This window comes from Octodon degus, unplaced genomic scaffold (genome assembly GCF_000260255.1).
Source record: "Octodon degus isolate 3935 unplaced genomic scaffold, OctDeg1.0 scaffold00268, whole genome shotgun sequence".
NCBI lineage: Eukaryota > Metazoa > Chordata > Mammalia > Rodentia > Octodontidae > Octodon > Octodon degus.
The window spans coordinates 715,660-726,307 of record NW_004524844.1 but is presented as its reverse complement, the minus strand read 5'-3'; the positions used below and the strand labels follow the sequence as shown (position 1 = coordinate 726,307).

The window sequence follows — 10,648 nt, the reverse complement described above, 5'->3', positions numbered from 1 at the left end:
ATGTGGTGCTGGGGGATTGAACCGTGGTCCCTGTGCTTCGCTGAACTTGTTCTAAGTAGGTGCTTTAGACCACTGAGCCATCTCTCCAGCCCCCCTCTTCATTTTTTATATTTTTTTTAATTTTTAATTTTACGTATTTGGTACAGGATCTCAGTACACAGCTCGAGTCATGATGATCCTCCTGTTTCAGTCTCCCCAGCGCTGGGATTGCAGGAGCGCGCCACCACGCCCGGCTAGTCAGGCTTCTCTTCTGCAGTTTCCTCCCGTCTCAGCCATTGCAGAATTGAACGGAGGAAGAGCTTGTTCTGGAGGAGGCTTTGCCTCCAGATGGTTCCGTGGCGACACTTGGTTATCCAGACACTAAGACTTTGTCGAGATCAATTTAAGGCTCCTTCAGCTCCTTCGCATTAATTCCTGAGCTCTCTGGACAGCACTTTTGATTTCCTTCAAGAGCTCTTCCTAGGCACAGGGAGCGGCGCAGGCCTGTAGCCCCAGCACAGTGCAAGCTGGAGCCCAGTGTGAGCAACTGGGTGATTCAGCAAAACCGTACCTCAAAATAAAAAGTGGGGGGCCCAGGATATATCCCAGTGGTGCAGTGCCTGCCTGGCAAGCACAAGGTCCTGTGCTTGATTCCCTGTACTGAAGAAGAGAGGAAGAGGAGGAGGAGGAGGAGGAGGAGGAGGAGGGGAAGGAAGAGGAGGAGGAGAGGAGGAGGAGGAGGGGAAGGAAGAGGAGGAGGAGAGGAGGAGGAGGAGGGGAAGGAAGAGGAGGAGGAGGAGGAGGAGGAGGAGGAGGAGGAGGAGGAGGAGGAGGAGGAGGAAGGAGAGGAGGAGGGAGGAGGAGGGGAAGGAAGAGGAGGTGTAGGGGAGGGAGAGGAAGAGGGGGAAGAAGGGAGGGAGGGGAAGAGGAGCAAGAGGAGGAGAAGAAAAGAAGAAAGCTCTGGGGACGTAGCTCAGTGTGAAGGCCTCAGGTGTAATTTCTTGGAACCACAAAAGAAACTTCCTTGGGTTTTGATGGGTGGATTGATTTTTATTTTATTTATTTTTTATTTTTGCTACATAGTGCAGGCTGGACTTGAATTCACTGCTTAGCCTACAATGGCCTAAAACTCATGGTGACCTGTCTCAGCCTTCTAAGTGCTAGGATAAGAGGTGTGCGCCACCATGCCTGCCTCTAGCTTCTGATTTATTTTTTTTTTATTTTATTTTTTTTTTCTAGCTCAAGACCAACAGCAGCTGTTCCGTTTTTATTGAACGTGTTACAAAATGAGGCTTAGTCGAAAAGCCCAAAGCCCATGTCGTCCTCAGATTCCTCCGATTCTTCTTTCTTTGCTTCCACCTTCTTCTCCTCAGCTGGCGCAGCGGCGGTGGAGGGCGCAGGACCACCTGCAGGCGCAGCGCCCGCAGCAGGGGGAGGACCTCCAGCCCCTACATTGCAGATGAGGCTCCCGATGTTGACATTGGCCAGGGCCTTTGCAAACAAGCCAGGCCAAAAAGGTTCGACATTGACACCAGCCGCTTTAATGAGGGCATTGATCTTATCCTCCGTCACGGTCACCTCGTCGTCGTGCAGGATAAGCGCGGAGTAGATGCAGGCGAGCTCGGACACGGAGGCCATGATGCGGGCTGCCGGGCGCGGTGCTAGTCGCCGGAAGAAGTGAGGGCCTCACCCCAACGCGGCCTTAGCTTCCTCGGAAGAACCGAGCACCTTGGCGGCGGCTGAGGAAAGGCTAGCTTCTGATTTAAATGGAGACTTGCGACTCTTTCTTTCAACACTTAGGGGACACTTAGATTATTAACTGGCCTAATTTTCATATCAGCTCTGTCCTTCCCGCTGTGCGACTCCGGCCAGGTCACCCCACCTCTCTGAGCCTCCGCTCATAGCCCCCACCCCCGCAAAGTGCACTTCGCCGCAGTGCCCGCCTGTATAAACTGATGTCGACTTGTCTTAGTAAGGTGCCAGCCACCCTGAGCAGCCAGGTGCGGGATTTCTTTCATTCGGTTGCTCTATCCAGGGTTCCCAAGGACGGTGGAGAACCAGCGACCGCGAGAGGCTTCCCTACCTGTCAGAGAGCTCGCCAGCAAGTACTGCGTTTGGTTCTTGAGAAAGGTCGCCACGCCTTCCAGGTGCTGCACCTCTGGGGCGAGAGAGCAGGACATGCGGTGCCCCCTTGCGGGGGACCCCGCCCTCGTCGAGCCCCCCTGCTCCAGGCGGGCCCTGCCCCCCACCCCGCGCACCCGCCGCGCCCACGAAGGCGCCCAGCGCGTAGTCACGGAAGAACGGCCCCCCCATGCCCAGCAGCAGGGCCTGGGCGCGCGCCTGCAGCCGCGGCAGGGAGAAGTGCGCGGGCACGAGCACGGCGCGCAGCTCGGCCAGGGTCGCGCGCACCGAGGGGTCGCACTGCAGGCAGCCCCAGCTCCCGAGGGCGCTCAGGCCCCAGAGCATCAGGGCCACCCAGGTTAGCTGCATGGCTGGGCCTTTGTGACCTCACGAGTGGGTGCTGTGACGTCATGGGGCGGGCGGGGCTCCCTGCTGAGCGCTCACTGCGCACTCTGGGGCGTGGTTTTGGGAGCCAGGAAAGGTACTTCCGCCCTGCCCTCTGGGAATTTACTAATTCTTCGCAAATTCATTTCCTCGATACCCTTATTAAACACCTACGAGGTGCCAGGTGCTGTTTGAGGGCCTCCCAGCCAGCTAAAGCTGAGAAATATAGGTGCCTGACCCTCAGGCGCTGCAAGGGTTTACGGAACTGGTACTACGAGCTGGTACTACGTCCCAGGCCTTGTCATGGGCACGAGATACCGCGCAGAGCCAAACAGCCAGGGTCCGTGGCTACATGGAGGACACGGTCTCCGGATCAGCAGGTGTCCCGAGAGCACCTGCTAAGTGTGGGGTGCTACGGTCACTGGCTAGGACGCTCCTGGTCCTTGAACTTGGGGTTCAGTCTAGCTCGGATGGGAGGGGTGGAGAAAGGGCGAACCCAACAGATTAGGAAATAAAATCATGGCTACTGGAGGGGCCTGTGGGGTTATTCATTCAGTTTTGGCCTGCAGTGCTGGGGGTGGAACCCGAGGTCTCAGGAGAGCTAGGCAAGTGCTTTTCCCGGGAGCTGCACCTCACGTCCCGCCTTTGCCTTTTTCTTGGTACTGAGGATTGAATCCAGAGCCCTCACACTGAACTGCTTCCCTAGCCCTTTTAAAATACTTTAAAATTTTAGGACAGGCTCTTGTTAAGTTGGAACATGTGATCCTCCTGCTTCAGCTTCCCGAGTAGCTGAGCTTACATGTGTGCGTGAGTGTACCCAGAACCCCAGTGTATTTTGATTGGACCTTGACGGCCTGGCATGCTAAGGCTCCTGACATCATCTGAGTTAATTTACGTATGACTCCATTAGCGGGAGTCAAGTGCCGAAGACATCCCTCGGGATGCAGTGGGGCCCTTGCACCGCAAGGGGGTGCTCACACTCGAGGACAATTCTCGTGGCTCAGCCCTGCGACAGTGGCTTTGGCCTCTGCTGCTTGTACTTGCTTTTCCCAGGATCACCCAGGGGCAATGGCTGTTGCGCAGTATGAGTGGGGACCATGATTTTAGAGGAGAGCCTGATATATTGATTGCTTGTCCTTTTTTGTCCCCACTCTGACTCCGTCTGTGGTCCTGAGACCCTAAGAAGGAGCTGTGTCCAGTCCTGGGAACGTGGTCAGGACCCTCAGCTCCAGAGCCCTGAGCCCTCGGGCCTAGGTTTGAAGAGGAAGACACAGTCAGCATGCGGAACCCATTTGGTTCCTCTAGCACAACTGCTCTGAAAGGCCTGTGGTGAAGGTGGTGGGGTGGAGTATGGTCAGATCTCAAGCCCCAGCGACACCACCCCTTGATAAGACACCGCCACACTTGCCACCGGTCCCAGAGATGTCATGGAGTTGACCATTAATGACAGGTGGCCAGCACAGGGAGGGGATGTGACCACGGGTAAGGACGCAGCGACAGAAGGAACATTGTCCACTTGGTAACAGGACAGATCTGAGGGAAACAGCACAGAATCACAGTGAGACCTGTTATGCAATACCATGGGTGACCAGGAGTGGTGGCACAGGCTTGTCATGCCAGCACTTGGGAGGCTGAGGCAGGAGGATTGCTGTAAAACCCTGGCTCAAAAAACCAAAAATAAATAAATAATGAACACTGGCTATTTTGTAAGCCTTGTGAACTGAAGGTTCTAGTTTGCTTAGTTGCTGCATCTGAGATTATTAAAAATGAGAGGGAGAGAGCAGCCCCTTGGAGCTGTGGGGCAAGAAAGAAAAGCAGCTGTTTGGCTGTGGACATGGGGTCTCTGGAGTCTGGCAGGCTAAGAGCACAGGAAAGATGCATGTATCGGTCAGTGTGGGCTGTGCTGTGCTGCTGTAACAAGCAGCCCCGATAGCAAATGGTGTGAAACCTCACTTCCTCCGATGGGCCATGGCGTGGCCAGTCAGGACTCAGGTGGAGGGGGACCATGAACTTCACAGGCACCTACAGCCGCTCATTGACCCAGCTGGGATGAACAGCCACACCTAGCTTCATAGAGTGAGAACAGACCTTCCTGTGCCCACACAGAGACTGAGGTGACATATTTGTGAGTGGTCACCACAGAGCCCCCTGTGAGTCTGGGTGACAGAGAATTCATGCAACATGTGCCTTAAGGCTAGGGGTGCCTCAGAGAAAAGCTGAGCCAGTCAGAGAAGTTCTTCGTTGTGAGGCGTGGAGCCACACACTGTAACCGCAGCACGCTGGAGGCTGAGGCCAGAGCCTTTCTGTGAGGTTCAGGCTGGCCTGGAACCCACAGTGATCCTCCTCCCTCAGTCTCCAGAGTGGCAAGATGACAGGCCTGTGCCACCATGCCTGCACTGAGTTTCTGACTGTACGAAGCTGTGCTTGTTGCTGCAGCATTTCTATTTTTGGAGGGTTTCTGAGGCTCCATGAACCTTGTAAAGCAATTCAAGGGAATGTGTTTGTTGCCTTCCTGTGCTGAACCTGTGTGTCACAATTTTTTTTTTTTTTTTTTAATATCAGGGATTGAACTCAGGACCTTTTGCTTGCCAGGCAGGTGCTTGTGCCACTGAGCTATTTCTCCAGCCTGCTACTTTTAAATATTGAAATCCCCACTTGACTGAGGCCTAGAGAGGCCAAGTGTCTTGCCCTGGGTGGCACAGATGACAGATTAGGAGAAAGGCTTCACTCCGCAAAGTCCTGCTGAATGACACCCACGGGACGGTGGGAGGACTTGGCAACCAGCCCAGCAGAGGACAGGGAATTAGAGGAGGCAACAGCACCAGTGGAGAAGGGTTTCCCACTGCCTGGCCCCTGCCTGGCCACACCTTGGGTGCCAAGCCAGGGAGGATGAACAGTGACAGCCACGTGGAAATCCACTTGGCAGGGGCCAGGAGAGCTGGCTGCGGGCATGCAAGTCCTCTGAGCACAAGAAACAGGTGCTTGGTCACTGAGACACACGACATGTGTGTGCACAACTGAAGCCCTGGCTGTGAGCCCCAGCTGGAGACAACCCAGGTGTCCCCAAATACTTGCCACCTCTAGGTAGACATCTGGGTCCCAGGTCAAGGATGCACCCAGCGAAGGCGACACAGACCCAGCTGCCTGCCTGTCCACCACCTGTCCCTTACCCCAACAAAGCTTTGTTTAATAAAACAGGTGGTTGCCCATGGATCACGGTATGTCAACCCCTGTGTTAAAATTGGAGAGAAAGTCCCTGAAGCGGGGAATGGCTGTGAGTTTGAGGACAGCCTGGGCTACACAGCCAGACCCTGTTTTTAAAAAAAGGAAGAGAAATTTTTATAGGGTTTATATGACTAAAAATATCATGGGAGTCTTTACGAGGGATGGTTTACCTGTAGGAACAGGCTCTGTGTGCCTGGTGGGAGGGACACTTCTGCCACATGCCCCCATGCAGCCTCTGGGAGAATTGTGGGCCTTCTGCACTAACTGCGCTCTGCCTGGAGTTTCATGGCGCAGTGCTGATTAAGAAAGAAAAGTATAAAGACTTACAGCATCGTGCAGTTCTGGGAAGCTAATTACCGTCTGTCCTCTGAGACAGGAGGTCATGATCTCATCTTAAAAAAGAAAAGCCACTTACAAAGTGCATAGTGAGGCTGGGCGTGGTGACACTCGCTTGTTATGCCAGCCCTCGGGAGGCTAAGTCAGGAGGATTGATGTGAGTTGGAGACCAGCCTGGACTACAAGGTGAGCTCAAGGCCAGCCTGAACTGCATACCGAGACCCTGTCTCAAAAAGAGCAACAACAACAATAAAAAGTGCATAAGAGCCAGGCCAAATAGTTCAGCAGATTAAAACACCTGCAAGCAGGCGCAGAGGCCGGGGGTTCTATCCCCGGGCCTGCCGTGCCAGCCCCGCCTCTGGGGCACACCGAGACAGTGATTGAGACTGGGCGTGTGCCTGTAATCCCAGCCTTGGGAGGCTGTAAACGAGTCCAGTCTAGTAGTGAGACCCTGAACACCCTGTTGACCCTTCTCTAAAAAGAAATAATTAAAAAAATATGTGTAGTAAGTGGCGATGCGTGAGGTCTTAGGCGTGTGTGCTTTAGAGGTGCAGGATTTGGCTTTTTTCTTTCTTTTTAGTCCTGGGGCTTGAACCCAAGACTCTGGACTACATCCTCAGCCATTTATTTTTTTTTTTTCCACACAGGGTCTCCCTAAGTCGTTGTGGTGCTGCGGCTGGGCTTGGCTTGTGGTCCTCCCGCCTCAGCTGTCCAGAATGCCATGATGACAGGAGTTCACCATGATGCCTGGCTGGATTTTGGCTACTAAACGTGACAGTAAAGGGCGCCATTTGGGAAGTCACTCTGAGGAGGGGTGCTGGGTTCAGCAATGGTTAGGGGTGCCTTCAAACACCCTCGCAGCTTTTACTGAGTTGATAAACTAACACTTCTGTCAGAGTGGCCACAAGAAAAACCACTGCCAATTTGGATGGGGAGCACAGGGACACGCACTGTGTGTGTGTATGGGGGTGTGTGTGTGGCTGTTTTGAACATAACGTGGCAGTTTCTTTTTTCTTTTTTTTGGCGGAAACAGGGATTGAACTCATGCGCCCTTGCACTTGCCAGGCAAGTGCTTGTTCTACTGAGCTATCTCTCCAGCCCCTAAATTCAGAGAGGCCAAAGGTCTTACACATTATTTTTTATTTTTTGTAGTACCAGGGATTGAACTCAGGACCTTGTGCTTGCCAGGCAAGCACTTCCTGGGATCGGATTCATGGCCCTGCATCTGCATAAGCAGGTGCTTTAGTCTGCTGAGCTATTTGACTGGCTCTTAATTTTTTATTTTTACTTTTTTATTTTTTTGAGGAGCAACAGAAGGAGAAGAATCTTTGTAGCAGCCTCGTTCATGGCAGTTGGAACTGGAAACAAGGCAAATGTCCACTGAGAGGTGAGTGGCTACATAGGCCTGGTGGCTGTATGACAGAATGGCTCTATCTATGAGGCAGAAGATTCAGAGATCCTGGAGGATGAGCCCCTGACACACGTGACACACTGAGTGACTCGCAAAGGTATTTTGCAGAACGAAAGCACCAGTTGCATCATCCCCATCTGTGGGGACAGCAGGCCTGCGGTGCTGCAGCTCATGGGCGGGGCTTCCAGAGGGCGGGTGGGACCTTTCGTGGCTGGGCTGTCCTGAAACTTGGTCTGGGTGGCGGCCTCAGGGAGTGAGTGCTCACTTTGTGAAAATGCGTTACTCTGCATACTTTAGAGTTACAGACTTGACTATGGAGACAAATCCACAGGAAAAAGAGAATGTTTTGCTCGTAGCCGTCAGTACATATCGCTCAGCCTTGGTTTCCCTTGATTGTCCCAGGGGCAGTTGCTACTTTGAGAGAAGCCGTCGTCAAGAGCTGGCCACGGGCGGAGGGCAGCCTGAAGAAGGAGGATGGAAAGTTCAAGTCCAGCGGGGCAATTTAGCAACCCAGTAATTCTGTCTAGATGTAAAAAGGACTGGGGATGTAGCTCAGTTTGAAAGCCCAAGGTTCAGTCCTCAATGTGGGGGAGTTGGGAGAGTTGACCAGCATCCGGAGAAGCTCCCGCCCCACCAGCCAAGCCCCTGTGTGGCATTGCCGTTGGTTACCTAAGTCAGGCTGGGTTGCGGCTGTCACTTCCATGACCACTGTATCAGCCAGGCAAACCCTGGCTGCTCCATGATCTGGGTCAGTGATTCTCGGGCGTTCATGCGTGCACAGATTCCCTGGGCATGTGGCTCGGAGGCAGCAATGATTGCGAGGTTGGGTGGGGCCTGAGAGTGCACGTTGCTGCCGAGCTTCTGAAGTTGCGGATGCGTCATGAGTGAGGCTCTGGGGTGACTTCTCAGCCGTGGCCCTGGCACCACTTGGGGCCAGCTCAGATCACCTTGTGGGCTGCTGTGCTGTGTACTGCAGGATATCTTGCCGGCTTCTGCCCTTTAGGTGCCAGTAGGGTTTCCCACCGCCATGTCAATCACAGTCACCTTCAGACTTGGCCAGGCGCTCCCTGAGGGACATGGCAATGAGAATCACCCACCTGCTACAGCAGTCAGAATGCGGTGGGTTGTGCTGAGTAACAAACATACCCAAATCCCAATGACATCAAACACAAAGACAGCCTTCTTTCTCATGCAGATGAGGCCCACACAGAGCACCTCAGAGTTACCTCACACTCTTGCCTGTGACACCCGGATTGATGATACACCTCAAGAGTTTGTTGGGTTTTTTTTTTTTTTAAGAGTCTTGCTAATTATTAAGCAGAAGAAAGGATATAATTGCTTGCTTGAAGGCCAGCCAGATAGCTCAGCGGATTAAAGCACCTGCTTAGGCAGACGGGGCGGTAGGAGGAGTGGGGCATGGGGCGGTGGGGTGTCTTTTGATCCCTGGAACCAGGTGCTGTGCCAGCCCCGCCCCCAGGGGGCGCTGAGACGATGCTTGAGACTGGGCATCGGGGCGCATGCCTGTAATCCCAGCCCTTGGGAGGCTGAATAACAGGAAGGATCACTACGAGTCCCATCTGTGTAGTGAGATCCTGTAGACCTAGTACCAAATACATTAAAGAAAAAAAAATTGCTTGCATCCTCCCAGAAATGGCAGAGATTCCCACTCTTATTTCCTTGGTCCACTCAAGTCACATGATAGGAAGTGCACTATTGTGTGGTCAGAGGGGGAAAGGCTAATACGTGTCAATAGTTTATTACAGTTTGTTCAGCTTTAGACATTGGAATTCATATTTCGTTACAAAGTATGCATTTCTCCTTTATTTCACGGTTTTAAAATTTATGTGTGTAGATAGACTGTGCTCCCATAAATTTCATTCAGGAGAGTAAAAGCAAATGACAAAACATTTGTTGTGAAAAATGGGCATCATTGGACCCAACAATAGCGCGTGTGTGCGCACTAAACTCCGTGTCTGAAAGCAAGGATCAGTCAACTGCATCTAAGGCCAGATCTGTTCATATCCTGTAGTTACATGCTGCCCAGCCAAGAATGGTTTCTGTATTTTTTGTTTTTGAGGCAGAGGTTTCCCTGTATAGTTCCAGGCTGGCCTTGAACTCACTATATAGCCTATGCTGCCTTCAAATTTGCTGTACTCCTCCTGCCTCAGCTTCCTGAGTGCTGGGATTACAGGGGTGCACCACCATGGCAGACTGGAGGGTTTTTTCTACTTCTGAAGAAACATAATACTATATGACCAAGGTTTTATGTAACCTTCTAGTCTAAAATATTTACTACCTGGCACTGTACAGAAAGAGTTTGGCAACCCTGCGCAGAATGTTTGTAGTCTGTGATAAAATAACCCAAATGGTGAAAACAGCCATTGTTGAAGGGACAAATGATGGTATCGTATTTGTGGAATGGAATGCCATCCAACAACGCCACATAGGCTTTTCTGCTAAGTGCCAGATAGTAAGTATTTTCATCTTCCTGGGCCATGTGGCCTCTGCCACCTGTGATGGGTTGCAGACTCTTAGAAGCATCGACTGAATGGGCACCCTGTGCTCCAATAAAACTTTATTCGCACAAATAGGCAGCAGGTGGATCTGGGCCCCCTGGGTTGTGGTTCACTGGCCCCCGCTGTACAGCGATGAGAATAAACCCTCAGGGTGGAGCCTGTCCTAAGTGAAAGAGTGCAGACGGCGTAATGAGACCGGGAAGAACTCATCTATGGTATCGGAAGTCAGGATCACAGTGACCCTTGAGAGAGGAGGATGTTATGCCTTTTGGGTTGGGCTCTGGCCTCCCCAGAGGCTCCGGTCGTGGGAATCGGTTGATCTGCACATTGTGATGTAGGCTCCTTTGTGTGTGCATGTTAGATTCGAAATCAAGGCTGCAGGGTGTTGGCGGTGACCATGAGAGCTGGCAGAGGCCCCCAGACTCCCTGGGGCTGGGCTTGGGTGGCTTCCGGGCCTCACAGCTGTTGGGGCTTCTCAGGGCTGCTGATTTAGTGAATTCGACACGGCGGAAATATTCCCAGGTTCTCAGCTCAATGACTCCGGCTTAATCTCCCCACTTTCAAACCAGGAAATGAACGGGGAAAAAATAAACAATTTAAATACCTCTGCCACGCCAAGGAAAGTGTCTTAAGTGGCTGGCAATGAAATCCCTGCTTGCCACTCCTAGGAGGGCAT

General features: G+C 52.6%; 2 protein-coding genes across 2 annotated transcripts in view; both read right to left on the bottom strand.

Annotated features, from left to right (window-relative positions):
• Window positions 1-2,469, bottom strand: part of Izumo2 (IZUMO family member 2) — an 8,425-nt gene extending 5,956 nt beyond the window's left edge. Inside the window, exons 1-2 of the mRNA XM_004646496.2 lie at window positions 2,238-2,469; window positions 2,063-2,137 (exon numbers count right to left, since the gene is read on the bottom strand). Coding sequence (XP_004646553.1) covers window positions 2,063-2,137; window positions 2,238-2,469 — 307 coding nt within the window. The remainder of the gene's footprint in view (window positions 1-2,062; window positions 2,138-2,237) is intronic.
• LOC101585704 (60S acidic ribosomal protein P1) lies at window positions 1,238-1,724 on the bottom strand. Its single transcript, XM_004646414.3, has one exon. The coding sequence runs from the start codon at window positions 1,615-1,617 to the stop codon at window positions 1,273-1,275; it is 345 nt and encodes a 114-aa protein (XP_004646471.1). The 5' UTR covers window positions 1,618-1,724; the 3' UTR covers window positions 1,238-1,272.
• Window positions 2,470-10,648: the final 8,179 nt, after the last annotated feature.

Bases quoted from the DNA above. Each gene is read 5' to 3' on its own strand.
- LOC101585704 (XM_004646414.3), bottom strand. From the start codon at position 1,617: ATGGCCTCCGTGTCCGAGCTCGCCTGCATCTACTCCGCGCTTATCCTG.